This window comes from Apis laboriosa, unplaced genomic scaffold (genome assembly GCF_014066325.1).
Source record: "Apis laboriosa isolate Shangri-la unplaced genomic scaffold, ASM1406632v1 scaffold23_cov150, whole genome shotgun sequence".
Taxonomy (NCBI): Eukaryota; Metazoa; Arthropoda; class Insecta; order Hymenoptera; family Apidae; genus Apis; species Apis laboriosa.
Genome location: NW_025222452.1, coordinates 2,784,280 through 2,800,537, shown reverse-complemented (window position 1 = coordinate 2,800,537; position 16,258 = coordinate 2,784,280). Strand labels below are relative to the sequence as shown.

At 44.9% G+C, this 16,258-nt stretch overlaps 2 protein-coding genes across 2 annotated transcripts; both read right to left on the bottom strand.

The window, feature by feature from the left end:
- Window positions 1-3,290, bottom strand: LOC122713343 (delta-like protein 1). Its single transcript, XM_043933697.1, has 7 exons — window positions 3,148-3,290; window positions 2,385-2,488; window positions 2,106-2,262; window positions 1,586-1,708; window positions 993-1,123; window positions 589-865; window positions 1-511 (listed from the first exon to the last, which is right to left on the bottom strand). The coding sequence occupies exons 1-7, from the start codon at window positions 3,288-3,290 to the stop codon at window positions 178-180; spliced, it is 1,269 nt and encodes a 422-aa protein (XP_043789632.1). The 3' UTR covers window positions 1-177.
- A 943-nt stretch (window positions 3,291-4,233) lies between these two features.
- Window positions 4,234-9,749, bottom strand: LOC122713352. Its single transcript, XM_043933713.1, has 3 exons — window positions 9,573-9,749; window positions 6,693-6,770; window positions 4,234-5,741 (listed from the first exon to the last, which is right to left on the bottom strand). Exons 1-3 carry the CDS (start codon window positions 9,747-9,749, stop codon window positions 4,830-4,832), a joined length of 1,167 nt encoding a protein of 388 aa, XP_043789648.1. The 3' UTR covers window positions 4,234-4,829.
- Window positions 9,750-16,258: the final 6,509 nt, after the last annotated feature.

Genomic DNA, 16,258 nt, shown 5'->3' with positions numbered 1-16,258 from the left:
AATAGTCAAATCAAAAGTGGAATATCCTTTTCTTCACACGCGTGAGATATGCGATGATAAAAAAAAAAAGAAAATCCTTATCGATTACATGATTGCAACGACGATAATAAATAAATAAATTACATAAATAAATAACAATCGAAGCGTGTACGAGCTTGGACACAAATCGTGGAATTATTACGTCTCGTTTTCATCGTCTCTCTCGGTGATTGGCAGCTCCGTGGGCGGTTCGGTTGGCCATTTCCCTACAGTGGCGGCAGGATCGATGGTGGACGATGGTGGATCCGTGATGACAATCGAGCCGAGAGGTTCCACCGTTTGCTCCTCGTCCTTCACCTTATTTTTATCATTGTCGTCCAAAGTTTGTGGGCTCTCGTTCACATCTGGCTGCATCGATATCGTTATTTGAGGCCTCGCCTCCGAATCTGGCATCGGTGGCGTCAACTCGGTCGACGGTACCATCGTTTTAATCTGACACTGACGACCCATATAGCCAAGAGGGCAGATGCATCTGGGGAGGAAAATTTATTACGGGTTTGCCACGGTATTACGGTATCGGTGTCAAAGGGAACTGCCACGAGGGTTTACCTGTAATTCCCATCCTCTTTGGTCATGCTGATACAAGTCGCGTTATTGCGACAGATTCCCGGATGCTCGTCGCAGTAAGTCAGCTTCTCGTTGCATAGATCACCCGCCCATCCGGCCTCGCATCGGCACTCCCACGGCCGTTTACAGGAACCGTGGACGCAGCCGGGATAAGGGACGCATTCGGTGCAGTTCGGGCCTGTCCAGCCCACGCGACACCTACATGTGCCCGGACGACGGCAACCGCCGTATTCTCGGCTGCATCCTTGCGAGCAAATCGCTGCTCGGACGGGGAGACGTTCGAGATAAATTCGAGATTCGAGAAACAATGAAAGCTTAGATAGAGTTATGGTTCGTGTGGAGGAAGGATACGAGAGAGCTCGTATTATTAGAAGGGGATAACCTACGCGTTTGACAGAGAAGCCCGGTCCAGCCAGGTTCGCAGCGACACTCGAGCGGGCCCTGACACGTTCCGTGCACGCAGCCTGGCAGAACGGCGCACTGTTTGCATTTTGGCCCTTGCCAACCCAATCGACATCTGGAAGAAAATCGGAGCTTATTTAATCATCCTCGATCTCGTGAAATTTAACCCCTTGAGGCGCTCGAGAGGCGACGTCGTTTCGTGCGGCAACTCGATTTATGCCAGATTTCGTAATCTTGGATTAATAGGAGCGCATTTGAATGATATGTATAAAATTACTTTACGTTGCCATTTCATCCAAAGATGAAAAAATCGTCGAGGATTAAATTTCTTTTTAATCAACGTAAATACCCGATCCCATCTTCTTAAATCGAATAAGAAATTGTTAAATTTAAACTGTAAACGCTTTATCAAAGGGAGAATCACGATCGATATTCTCGCACAGTTTCTCCAAGCTTTTAAATTATCAGCTACGAACGTTAATGGGGCGAGGGTCGATTCGAACGGACGATTCCATACCCTTCGATCCATCGGCTACCGGCACTGATAACCGCTCATTACTCGGCTATTACGGCTTACCTGCATTCCCCGGGCTTCTCACAGTACCCTTGGCTGGACAGACAATCGGAGGCGCAGATCGGTTCCGAGCAGAACATGCCTTTCCATCCTGGATCGCACGAGCACTCGAAACTCACGTTGCAGCTAAAAGTGAGAATTCAATCGTTTCGTTCAATCTTTTTCACCGACCGTGAAATATTTCAGGAAATGAAGGGAACGCGTTCAAAGTGCGTTTAGTTGAAATTAAAGTTTCTTAACTAAGGTGAAGCGAAATCGATACGGTTGTTTCATTGATATTTATTCGTTGAAATGGATACAATGGTTGCCAGTGACTGGCAACCGCATCGCTTCTAGAATATTATATTACCCGAGAAATTGAAACCTGAATCGGAAGATGATCGCTATTCGCTTCACGCAATCTTATTAGGTTAACGGGTAACTTGTCATCCGACTTATAGCTTGCATCTGTCCTCGATCATTTCGATCCAACGAACCGTGTAGAAAAAAAGAAGAAAAAGAAAAGGTAAGAAAGGATTTTTACCTGCCATGTTGACATCCTGGCAGAGCTACACACTTGTCGCAAAGCTCGCCGTAGAAACCCAATTTGCAGCGACATTCGCCTGGTCGACGGCAGTAACCCTGAAGAGGGTCGCATCCTTTTCGACAGATTGGTACGTCACACAAATCGCCAGTCCATCCTGGGAAAGAAAAAGTTATAGGAAGAAGAATATCTATTTCGTTTTATTGCGCCATGTCGCGTATGAATTTCATCGATCTTTGTCTCTCCTTATAGTTCTTTTCTTTTTTTTTCTTTTTTTACCTGGTAAACATTTCACTTCTCCTGCCTCGTCGCAGACATAGTGCGAGTTTGGATGCTGAGAGGCTGGTATCTCGCACGCTTGCTTCTTCCATTTCGGAACGTATCTAAATCGAGCGCAGAGAGTTATTTTATAGTAATAAAATCGGCTAAAATTTCTGATAAAAATTACAATTACCGTGCAATTTATTTTAAACGCTCGAGAAACAAGGTACACGTTATTGCATTAGCGGTTGGGCAATTTGATAGACGTGCGGTTTCAATTAGTATGGAGGTACTTAAAATATGTAGAATAGTGGAACGGGCGATAAGAAAGGGAAACGACGTAAGATAAGATCGATAACTATCCACCAATTATACCCACAAACAATACCCACATGATACGAAAGAAACGCATTCTGATCCACGATAACCACCTTATTATTTTCTATAATCAACTTTTTGCGTCCTCATAATAACAAGCCTTCCCGGCTTGTTCAACGTATAATTAACAACACAATTGCATACGGTGAATAAAATTGTACAATTAACGCGTTTTCAAAAGTATTCAAAATTCATACAGCGTTAACGCGAGAGATTAATATCGACAGATATCGAACAGATCTCGAAGAATCTTCGCGAACGAATGTTCCCTCGAAAGCGGATGGAAGATAAAAATCGAATTACCGCAATCGCGTGAAATACAATTGAAATAATACAATTGAATTAAATACAATTGAAATATAGAGAAATGGGAGCGAAGATCGTAATTATCGGTGGATAATACCTGGGTCCGGACGCGAGCGCACCAAAAGGCAGCAAACCTCCCATGCCGAGTATCGCGGTAACGGTTGCCGTATGTCCATTGTTCAGAACACCCAGTTCACCGGGACCGATCAAGAGGCTGAGGCAAGCGAGCAGCAGTATCATCTTTGCTTGACTTCCGAGTCAAGACTGAGGGCGACCGTGTCCAAGGCTTCGGCTTGGATAACGGGACCTTGTTCGAGGTCACGGCACACTTTTTCATCGTTCTCTCGTACCACTATGGCGTCCTCGCGCCGTGTGTGCGTGTATCGAGCACGCGGTTACGCGCGTGTGTCGCACGGTAGCGACTCTGCCTTCACACAGGGAAGGCACAGCTCTCCCCGTTTGCGTTTGACTCTTTTTCTTTTTTTTTTCTTTTTCTTTTTTCGTCCACTCACGACGAGTTTATTATTATTCGCTCGGGAAAGTTCAATGCACCTCCTCGACTCGATGCCAGGAGGAGGCATTCCCCTCCCGGAGAGTTCACCGAGGAAAGGAAATGGACGTCCCTGCAACTTTCTCGGGAGTAGGCTCTGAACGCCGGAATGGAATTCGGGCGAACTCCCCGCGGGCCCAAGTCTCGCCGTTTCCGCTCGTCGCGAATAACAGTAGTTCTCCGATTTCTTTCGGGAATATAGATAATTATTGGAAAGATCGTCGTTCTTAATAGATAGAATTTAACTTGCGTCCTGCGTAACGGGAATTTCTTTTTTATCCGAAAGAGAAAAGACCCTCTCTCGCGTGTCCAAGGAATAAAAAAGTGATTGATTCTCGTCGTAATGTAAATCCATTCGATACGGGCCCCTTCTAAATTCAATGACCAGGTCTTGGAATCCTCGTTTTTCTTCTTTTCTTTTTATTATTTTAATCCTATAAGGGATAAGAAGGTGAACCTGGGATTCGACGGGTTTTTATCAAAACTAAGGCGCTTATCCTCAAACGCGAGCGATTTTGGAGAAAGATGTAGTATATATTTCAGGATTTGTTGTTAGGAATTTTCGTTCGTACAACAGAGTGGATTATCGGTAGAAGTAAGTTTTATTTATAGTTTAAGAACTATGTACAAAGTTTGTCGAGCTACTATTTACAAATAAATACAGCGTGGTGCGCGCCTCGTATCGGCCGCTCACTCTTCTTCATTTTCAGTTTGATAGGAACTCTTTTACAGTCTGTTCGTTTCAGTGTTGAGCAAGGAGTTATTTAATAATACCCTATTACATATACAAAAATAGCATAGATATCTTTTGTACATTTCCACGTTTAGAAATTTACAGAAGTGGTTGCGACAGTCGTGATTAACACTCTTTAGAAACTATTATACTTTATACGCGATAGGTAACCGCGTAACTTAAATTTACTCCAATTTATTACTCCTTATATATCTATAACCTACGAAAACCTACGGAATTTACATCGTTAGTAAAAATTGCAATATTCGCAATTGTCGTTCGTAACGATATAAAAAGATCCTCGATCTTCGTTACGAATTTTCACATCCTTCTCCTTCCCTCTCCGGATTCAGAAATATCATCCATGCTCCGTCAGAGCATATCCCTGAGTTGTCTCGCGATGTTTTCGCCGCCGTTGTTTCATCGATCCATAGCAGTTCGTGCACAATAGCAAAAAAAAAAAAAAAAAAGAAGAAGAAAAAGGAAGCATTCATCTTCAAACGTGTTCGGCCGAAATCTTGTCCTTTCTGTACATCTTGGTCAGCACGAAACCGGCCACGAAGAGGACGGCACAACCGAAAGCCGCGTATATGTCCCAAGAATACAGTACTTGGACGGGTGCCTTTATCCTCTTAACCTGAACGAAATTAGGCGTCGTGTCTACTTCGATGGGGAAGCTACCTGGTCCGTCGTTGGAGGCGATCCTCACGAGATATTTGGTCCCAGGGAGGAGAGAAATCTGCGCGCAATTCGAGTCGGTCACTTGATTTCCCATAAGACCTCCTGTCTCGGGCTCCCACGAAACCACGTACGATTCCTTGCCCTCCAAACGATCCTTCAAATCGATCCTGTCGTTGTAAGCGTTGCTTGTAGACGGGGCGTCGTCGGCCTCGAGATCGTCCTCCGATCGATCGTCCTTCCTCCTGAAGAAGAATCTTCGAAATATGTCGTCCGAGATTTGCGAGTCCTCCTGGCTCCTCCACTCGGCGAGAACTTTCTCGCCGTACTTCTCCAGGAATAACTGCCTCACTCGGTTGTTGAATCTGACCTGTTGCAGGGACCTCTGCTTCTGAAGCTGGGTCTGCACGTCCTTCCAGGAGATGGTCGCCTCGTACAAAGGTCCCTCCTTCAACGATTCCAATTTCGGAACCCATTCCTGCCAACTGTAGTGCTTCATCCCGTTCTCCATCGCGACTATGATCCACGTGTCCGGTCTCAGATTCGGTGTACGCTCACCCGGGTAATAGCCGGCCACTCTCCACTGCTTGTACAGCTTGCGCATCACCACAGCTACGTCGAATTTGTCGAGATCGAGGGGCGCCTTCTTAGGAGCTGGTAACATGGACGGTAGATACTTCTCCTCTATCCTGGTTTTTCGATAGGTGCACGCCGTCTCACAGGCTGGACACTGGAAAAAAAATACGTTACGTGTCTCTTTTGTTCTTTTTTGTTTTTTTTTTTTTTTTTTTNTTTTTTTTTTTTTTTTTTTTTTTTACGGAAAAACAGGTAAAGTGTTTTCGTCGAGATCTTGGAGATTATTTTCTCGACATTTTCGAAAAAGAACGAAGAACGACGATCTTTCTGCGAGTGATTCGACATTTTAAACAAGTACAAAGAATTTCGCGCGCAAAAAAAAAAAGATAAGCTTCTTTTATCTTGCGAAAAATGTTCCTCAAATCCTATATATATATATATATATATATACATATATCTCTCGTTCTCTTTCGACCTTCGATTTAAACAGAACCAGTCGTAACCTAGTAGGTAGTTGGCCAAATATTTGAAAAAGATTCCTATCTAGGCGAAGTTCGATACACCCGAGAGAGTTTAAATTCGTTGGACGTCGCGCGACAAAGCGACCCGACCTTCCGTGAAAATCGACAGGTAGCCGTTTCTAAGGATTTTCCCATACCGTAGTACCGATCCTCGCCTCGAAATTCCCTTTATCGAACATTCCCCCCTCCTATCCGTCCCGACGTCGTTCACCCTACATTTCTCGCTTTCTTCTCTCTGCCTTTGAAATTTTCAAAGTTAACCTCCCCCTTAGACGTCCCCTCGTCACCGCTTGATCGACCCGAATTTTCCGCCGCTTTGACACGCTTTGTCGAGATTTTTCGAACTCGCACGATCCGAACGAGAAATATTCGGATCGTTTCATTTATGATACAATTGCGATTCGCTGTTGTTCAATCTCTCGCGAATTCGAGGAGATTAGAAAGTTAAAAAAATTTTTTAACCACCCCCGACACGAACGAGATTTCGTTCCTCCCCTTTACCTCAACGAAGGTAAGGGGCCGAAAATTCTCCTCGCGACTTCCCCTAATCCAAAACGTTGGTTCCACCACGTAAATTTACTTACGTGTAGATACTGGTCGCCCTCGCAAATGGTTCTCGTCTTCTCCCACCGGTTCTCGAGGGCCTCGCAGTACTGCCAGCACTGTAACACGGGAGAGAAAGAGAGAGTGAGCGAGTGAGTGAGCGAGTGAGTGAGTGAGTGAGGTGAAAATAAAAAACGAGGGGAAAAAAAAAAGAACGACGTGTACACGTGAAAGAAGCGGGAGAACGGTGGGCGAAGGGGAAGGTTTGAGCGTTGAACAAAAAGCTCTTGCACGCATGGGACGCACGGGTAAAAAGGAACGATGGTACGCGAGGGGGATGAAGAGGGAGGGCGAGCGGCGAAGAAACGCGAAGAAGGGAAGGGAAAATAAGAAGCATCGGGCGGACCGAGCGTTGAATCGAGCGATTTAAGCGGCCATGGAGAGGACCAAGGAGAAGGAGGAGGAGGAGGAGAGGAAGAAGGTGCAGCCGGGAAGGAGGAGAAGAAAAGAGGGAGAGAGGGAAAGACGGATGGATAAAGAGAGAGAGAGAGAGGGATAAAGGAGAGGGGGGCCGAATTAGCTCCAACCTGTTTCAGGCATAACAGGCACCGTCGTTGTTGTCTTCATATTTATTAGGATACCGTCTCTCGTGGAGCCCTGTTTCCAGGTTTTTTTTTTCTTCTCTTAAAAGAGAAGAGAGAAAGAGAGGGAGGGAGGGAGGGAGAGAGAGAGAGAGAAAGAGACTTCTTTGCTTCGCTCTTCCTACACTCGATTATCCTACATCACGATGCGTTCTTTCTAAGCCTGGTTGCTTCGTAGAAACGCTGTAGGTCCCCTTTCTTCGTTTCAAAGACGTCTCCAAGAAAGCAACATCAGCGATAATTCGACCTCGAAATGGTTTTTTTCCCCCGTTCGATGGTTTCTAATTGATTCGTACGAGATGGGAAAGGGTAGCGTAAAGGGGATGGAATGGAATTAGGATGGGAAAAAAATAAAATAAAATAAAACGAAACTGCTCCCGCAACGCTCGTACCAAATACGCGTAAAGGTGATGGATACCGGCTGCTATCTCGTAAATGAAAACGTGGAATGAATGAAAGATGAAAAACGGGGCTGGAGTACGTAGATCCTTTTCATCCCGTTTGTATCACTTTGCGACTCGGTCATTGATTTCCCGGAACGAGGGGACCGTGGCTTTTACGACCCTCGCCCGATCGTAATTCGATAACGGAACGATCATCGTTGCATTCGATGAAATTTGATGGAACGATCGACGTTGTATCTTCTATTCTACCGCCGCTATATCTTGTATTTTCCTTCTTTTTTCTTTTTCAGAATACATTTTTCCTTTTATAGAATAGAATATGCAACAAATTTACGCGTCTTTCATCGATCCATCCAACCTTTCCAAGTTTTCGAAACTATCGACGTTTTTAAAAAAAAAAAAAAGAATTATCCACTTTCTTGTCGCTCGATCATTTTCAAGTGAAAAATTTTACTTCGCATTTGCACGAAAAAAAGAAAAAAAGAAAAATATATTGACGTCACCGCACCTTTGAACGAAACTTTGGCAGCCAAGTTGCGGGTGTATCGCGAACATCAAAGACCCCCAGGACGCCGCAAAATTTCGGGATGAACCTGTCGGCAATTTAAAACTCTCTGTCCCCTCGTTTCCGATCCGTCGATCATCCCCTTCACGCTCGATTGTCCCTCCCCGTAAAACAATTACCGTCCACGAAAAGGGCGGGTTCAAAGCGTGCGACGACATTCCCTATGCAGGACTGGTCGTCATTATCCAGGCGTAATTCTCTCACGAGGGTGAGAGGTTGTTCGCGCGCGACCTTCATTAAGCCACCTCCGCCTGTCCGCTTGCTCCTCCCCCTCCTCCTCGAGGAGAATCGTTATTCTAATGCGGCCCGTGGAAACGATCCTCGAGAACTTCGTCGAGCATAAATTTGAATGGATCATCTCGGCCCCTCTATCCAAGTAGAGACCTTCTCCTACGATCCTCGATACACGTTCCACCCGTGTGTTCCTTCTCTTATTCACGCGAGTGCTCGTGATCCCCTCCGTGGGTGTGCGTGCGTGTGCACGAGAAAGAGAGAGAGAGAGAGACGGCATCGATTTCTATGAAATTAATGGACACCCCTAAATGAGCAACGCCCTGTGCACACACGCGCACGCTCGCCGCATTGTGCGTGAGTTAATCGTGATTCCCATCTGTCCATCTGCGACGTGCCTGCTCCACCGAAGAGGGGAGGAGTGGGCTCGGTAGGTGGGGAGGAGGTGTGGGAGGGGGACCACCATGATTTTCCAACTACGACCCCATAAAACCGACGGAGAAGATTTATCGTCGTACGGGGCCGATCCACCGTACCCTATCCGATTTCCAGATGATCGAACCGTCACCTAATCGGGTTCCCGCTCTCGCTTTCCGATCTCGTCTCGTTACGCGGTTATTCCGGGATATTTTCACGAGACACCGTTGGAGATTGTTTATCGTTCGATGTAAGAGCGAGAGACAAAGAGAGAGAGAGGAAGAAAATACGAGGAAGAATGTTGATTCTATGGGGAGAATCGTTGGGCCACGACGTGCCTCTCCACCGATTTCGGATTACGGGTGACTGGGGAAAGAGGGTCACGTTGAAGGCGTGGAGCGAAACACACCACGCGGTGCTTCGAAATTTCGTGACGTATCGCAGCCGGGTTCTATTTGAGACGAGGAGAATGGGAGCGAGGAGAGAGACGCGGGCCACGCATTGTACTCGGCGATGCTTTGAACGCCTCACGCGTTCTTCCCTTCGTTTTCCACGAGTGAAACGTTTTTAAGAATATATATATTTCGTATTGTAAAACGGAATTGTGTCTCGTGCACGTTTCGTTTCAGCGATTACAATTATGCGTATCACAATTTGACTCACCATGCTGCAAGTAGTTTGTTGTTGTTGTTCGGAATACCAATCGCAGATTCCATCGGAAGTGTGCTTCCTCAAACACTGGGATCTGCACTGAGCGATCCTGACGATCGGTCCTAGATCGAATCCAGTAACCAGGTGAGTGGTGCACCAGACGAAAAAAAGGAACCAGGAAATCTCCATATTCAAAATCACACTTTTTATATCCCGAGTTATATTATATTCACTCACTGTATCACTTTTTTTTTTTTTTTTTTTCTTTTCTCGAACGTTCACTCGATTATATATGTATATAATTGCGCGGTTGAATCCAACAAATGAGAACGCAACGTGTTCACCGTTGAACAACCGAGCGGAGAGATAGGTTCTTATACCACCGAAAATTTCGAGCCGACTGCGACCCTTCGGAGGTCGGTACCTTCCTTATGTAGCCACGCGCCCCACCATTCAATTTTAGCTCGCCCCTACCCCCGAAGGCACCGTAGCATCCCTTGTAATTATCCGTGGGCTGGAACCGTCCCTCGGCATATGGTCGACCATACTGCGTCACCATCCTTCTGCCCGAATTATTTCGCCGACAGGAAAGTAGGCCAAACTGTGTAAAGTGTCGCGATTTTTCGTTTCGTCGAAACGTATTTCTTTCTCCATTCGCTTGTCTCCATTTCCTCTTCTTCCTTTTCTTTTCTTTTCTTTTCTTTTTCTTCATTTGATTCGAAAACGAAAATTGTAATACGTTTCAACCTATCGATAAATTGATTTTAAATACTATTGTTATAGTTATTGGAAAAAATGGACAACGCCAATGCGAAGATATATATTAATATAAATTATTTAAAAATAATTGATAGAAATTTGACGGAAGAATTTACAATCTTTTCTTTATTTATTTCTTTATTTATTAAACGAAGAAATGTTGTTTCTCTTGCGCGCGGTTAACGTCGATTCGCGCGGAATGCTGTGCACACGATCGATCGTAGCGAATATTATCTCGGTGTCGAGCCACCCTCGCATTACAATCGCATTGCGTTTCACTGTAATTATCCACGTGCCGTATGGTCCGCCGGCATATGGTCCAGAAACGCCATCCTACTCCTTTCGAGTCTCCATTCGAGGAAGAAGGGAGGGAGGGAGGAAGAAGAAGATTGCCCCGAAAATTGAGTGCTCGCGGAACAAATTAAATTTCGCCTTCGGTCGATCGTGAAATCGCGTCTTTGTGACGTACCGATGCGCCTTCCTTTTCATATCCTTCTCTCTTATTCGCAATTTCCGTCGAAAATGTAATATCCGAGACGCAATTTCGAAAATGCCACGATGTTTGCCGTGTGCACGCGAAAAATATTTCCGCGCATACGGAAAACGGTAACCGAACGCCACTCGTGAAACTCGATACCGAGAGACCGAAACGAGTTTTCTAAGAAAACTTTCTTCCCTCGAAATCATCCCTATTAGAATCCGCTTCCGGCTATCGAGAGCAGAAGGAGAAGAAGAACCGGCCAAAAACGGCCAAGCCGTTTTTTAGACTCGAGGAAACGGATAATCATCGCGACAACGAGAACGAACAATTTTTCTTTATTCACATCCTTATTCGTGTTCCCTTCCCAGTTCACGAAAATTCGGCCGCAATTAGCCGGCACTCGTCCAACCTCTAGCAACAAGATCTCTTCCCGACTCCCTATCCAATTTCTTGGATAGGGAAGGGAGGAAAAGAAAAGACGAAGAAAAGAAAAAAAGGCGGGAGGAAGGAATCGGTGTTGGATGATCGCGATTCGAGGGATGCGCATTATCAGAGGTCTGTTCTCGTGGCACGATTCAATACGGTTTTTATCCGGCAGGTACGCGATCTGGTTCCACCCACCATCTCGGTGGGTATGAAAAGAGCAAGAAATAGAACGCGAGGAGGAAGAGGAGGCGGGCGAGGAGGAGGAGGAGGAGGAGGAGGAGGAGGATACGCGAGGTCGAGCGATAAAGAAAGAAAGAGAGAAAGGAAGAAAGAAAGAGGGGGAGGAGAAAAGAAAGAAAGGAGAGAACGTATTCACCGGAAGTCGTTCGTGCTCCCTGGGTGCCCCGCGATACACGCGTCACAATGCACAGGATGTGTACAAATAAGGGTATTTGTCCGGGAGCCCGATTGTGGGGTGAAATATACGATGACGTTAAACAGGGCCCAACGTTGCATCCCTCGCGCGAGCGCGAGAGCTCGCCTCTCTGTGAGACACGGTGATCCGCGCTCGTTCGTTTGTGCTCGGTCGCCAATAGAAAAAGGCCCAACGAATAGAGGAGCCATTCATCTAGGAAGCGTTTAGGGGTGGCGCTCGCACCACGGATACGCTCTCCTTCAATGGAGAGTGACATTTTATTGTGCGCTACGGGCTTTTCTCACACCTGGACCTCGAGCCGAGATCGAGGCGAACGACCAGGCGCTTCGATGATTTTACTATTTCAGACATGAGCTACTCACTCGGGTTTAACGAAAGGTTTTTCCTTTCCGAGTAATTGTGGTATATAATTAAATTCAGGTAACGATGGTACGAGGACGATTTTACGACAGAAAGGCAGCAATTGATCACGGTGACAATAAGTTTTATGGTTCAATTTCGAAACTGCAAATTTCGACAAACAAATGGACTTGGTAATAACGGTTGTTTTTAAATCGATTTTCTGAGAATTTTGGAAAAGTAATAAAATTCAAACTCGACCGATTTCTTTCATTCACTTTCTACTTCTTCTATTTCTTTTCTTCGCATTCCTACTAACTTTTCTAAAACTTTTAGTCACTCGAAGCAAAATCGAACTGGATGGATAAATATTCGTCATCGTTTATATATAAATACGTAGTGATCGATCGTTCATGGTAAATGCATCGGGCACGCGTCGCGCATGATTCCGGAAAGCTCGTTTAAGCTTTCTCACCGCACAGATCAGGGGAGAATCCCAAGGGAATTCTGCCGCATCTCGAATGATCATTCGAATGATCGTTCTCTCGCCCGTGGAGTAAATTCGATGCACGTTTCGCTTTATTCCTCTTAGGTTCCGTTGTAATGGAAACGTCAAAAATTTAAAAGATGGGCTACTTCTAATGAATAAAGCGAGAAATATTCGGGAGCGAATAAAGAAAAACTTTATCCCTGTCTCGAAACTTTCAACACCCTCTTTTCCCAAAGAAAAGCTTCGGGAGTACAACAATTTTTGCATCTCATTACACCAATAATAACACGGAGTAAACGGAAATATATCTGAAAGATTTTCGCATAAATGGATCATTGTCCACGCCTGTTTGGACTAAAAATCCCTTGTTTGAAGCGAAAACTCGTCCAACCCCTAAACCTCGACTAAAGCCCCGAAAGCCGTAAGTGTGAGATGTTTTCATAGGATCCGTAATCCACGACCGTCTCCTCCAACATTCCTCTCCCCTAATCTCGGCCCGACCTTCTTCGACCGACCAACTATCGTCGTGTAACATCTTCCGCACGATTTCTTCCTCGCGTCGCCTTCTGAGCATTGTTCGTCACCCGTAATCCTCCGCGCGAGGGATTACGTGAATCTCGATTTTCCGTCAGATTGCGCGATCTCGTTCGAACCAGGCCACGTTCATCCTCTTTCGGATGGAATTCAAATCGAAGCCGCGCACGAACCTCGTCGATGGTCAAGATTTAGATCTTATCCAATGTACCTCTGTCGTCCAGTTTCCTTTTAAATGTATATATCTAAAATAGTAATAATAATAATAATAATAATAATAATAATAATAATAATAATAATAATAATAATAAAGAAAGAAAAATTCGAATATAATGCGAATAACAGAAGCAACCATTGTCGATTTTTCCTTTCTCCTAGAGTTTCAGATACCGTAAATACAACGAAAAATTATTACCGTAACTATATTGGCAACGGTATTGCTAGGGTATTCACAATGGTATAAGTGCGAATGCATAGCTCGAAGGGAAACGGTGTATAACAAAAGAAGTTTGCCTATCGGATTGTGAAACGTCGGGGGTGCGTGAAGTTAAATTGTGGGCTTATCTGCCCTGGAAAAATATTGCGCCCCGTTTCGGCCTTTCTCGCTTGCTTCGCCTTTAATCCTCTCGCGTGCACGTACAAAGGAAATATTTTTCTCAAATATTGTTTCAACAATTTCTTTTTTTTTTTTTCGTCCGAGAAAACCATTTAACCTCACGTTCCGTCGAACGTGAACATTTTTTTCTCGATTTTCTGATCGAGTTAACAACGACAAGCGCCGCTTAATTTCGAATTTTCGTAGCGCGAAGGATTATCTTTGAGAAACACCTTGCATCCCTCGAGAATCGAGAATCTTTCTTCCTTGGGAGGACGGGAGACGGCGTTCGAGCAGCTAACAGGGGCGGCAAAGCGGAAAATTTAGGCCGCCTCTTTGTTCTGGTTCCAAGGAGAACGATTTGAAAGCCAGTTTTCGCGTCAAATATGCTGGCGACAAATTTTTATTGTCATCGGAGGGACATTAGCGCTGGCTTTCCACGCCACACCGGCTGCCGGATAGAACGAGAAGAGAAGGAAGAGGAGATTTCTTAAAACGAAACGTTCCCTCGGGAGGACAGGTGGTAACCAGGAGGATCCCCTGAATAGCTATTGAACGTTTAGCCACCGACCTTACCTCTCCAGAGGCTAGGTATCCCGCCAATATGTTACTCTGACAAATTCTCGAGAAAATGAAATTTATAACCATCTCCCCATTCCATACCGTTTCTTCTTGGAAACTCGACTATACTTTATACGTATTATATCAACATGATATCTGAAATTATATATTCAGCGAAATAATATTAATATCTTGATAATCCAAGCATTAACGATTTCTTTAATTTTTAATACGATTATTTTATTTGATATTTTATTATCCTAATTTTATGATTTTCAGAATTTAAATTATAACGCAAAAAATATGTCCTATAAATATTGAAAATATTGAAAAATGAGAAAATAGAAAAAAGGAATTAATGGAGAAAAGGAAAAGTAACTAGTTAAAAATTTCGAATAAACTTACCTCAATCGATTGCCTTATTAAAATGTTTGAATAACATTTATTCGTAGCTATTCTAGTCGATTCGCTTTTCGTACAACCTCGACCGTTTGGCATTACAATCATTTCCGATTATTATCACGTCTTGAACAATAACTTGTCCAAGTAACTTCAACTATTAAATTTTCCCCGTCACTGGATACAATCGTCGCGGAAAAAATAAACCGTAGAATTACTACTGCTTTCTGTCTTCTGTCAAATTAACTATGTCACCCCTCGTTTTGAAAAACTAGTCGTTTTGGAAAGCTGGTGGGCAGCGCGTTTATCCAAGCAATTAAGGGTTCGGAACGCCCTCGACGAGGCGCGGGCGAAAATTTTTTTCCCCTCCTCGCCCTTCGTAAATCACATCGTGAAACCCGACGTTGTCGCCCGTTTTTACGACGGCACTAACTTCGAATTGGAATTTTTCGAGTTGATTTAGAGTTGGGTGGGGGTGAGGGAAAGGCGCCACCGTTTCCATCGTTTCATTGTCTTAAATCAATCGCTCTTTCGTTTCTACAAAAGCAGGTCTAAGTCTTTGTTTCGTATTCCCTTTTCCAGGCTTTCGCCCTCGTCGACGCTACTGCGGCAATTACCTAATTTATCCGAGGCTTACTTTTTGGCTGAAAACTGCGGTTCGACCGTCGTTTCTTGCACTCTCATCCCCACGGTAGGTCTTTGTTGCCGAATCACCCCCCGGGATGTTCAGAAATTTCCGTGCTGCAGAACGGTTTCAAAGGCTCCTGTGGTTTCTGCTCTCCGCAGACCTTCGTGATAAAAGCTGCGCTGCACACGACTTGTGCGACTTTCGTCAACAGAGGACGGTAAGTATTCGGATACGGTATTATATTAAAACTTAAAGAGAAAAAAGTAAATTGAAAAACTGTTAGACCTTCGAGATTCTTTGATCCCGAAAGTGTTTCGAAACTCGATAGAATTTCATTCCACTTTAACACGCGTATTATTACGGAAGATAAAAAATAAAAGTTAGAACCCGAGTGATTTTCATCGATGATATTATTACCAGCCAGAAAATTGACGTGCAAGAGATGCGACTAAAACGTGCACTTTTCTCGCCTAAAGCGACACTTAGCTTTATTACACGCGCGCAACACCGTCATTCCACTGCGTATCTCGAAGCTCATTCCTCGTTAAAAGTATTCCTCGAATGATACCTCGATCGAACTCCCTGTCATTTCGCTGTTATCTCTAAATATATTCTCGCGTGACGAAATACGATTCCAGCCGTCAGTTCTCTTTCTCGGCGTTCCCTTTCCTTTCGCCTTTTTAATCCTTTTTTTTTTTTTTTCTTGTCGCCGCCATCCCGTCGGTGCATCCCGCGTCGCTCGCTTTTTCGCACAATGGCCCCGAGTCGGGGATATTGTCCCGATAATCTCGTATGCACGTGGTTCCACGCGTGTTCGCCAACGTTGAATGGGCGCCCGTCGTTTTCGTCCACCGTCGCCGCGGAACAACCGCAGCCGCGTGTTGTTCGTCCCGGGGCCCTGTAATTGCTCCTCTCGAAAGGAGAGTTTCGCTATGGTGCCTCGTAAAAAAGCATGCGAATGCTGCAAAAACGGCGCGGTCCGCAAACCACAGCCACCTTGATTGCCACAGCGCCACGGCTTTTTTCCATATTAAGCGATCCCCTGTATCG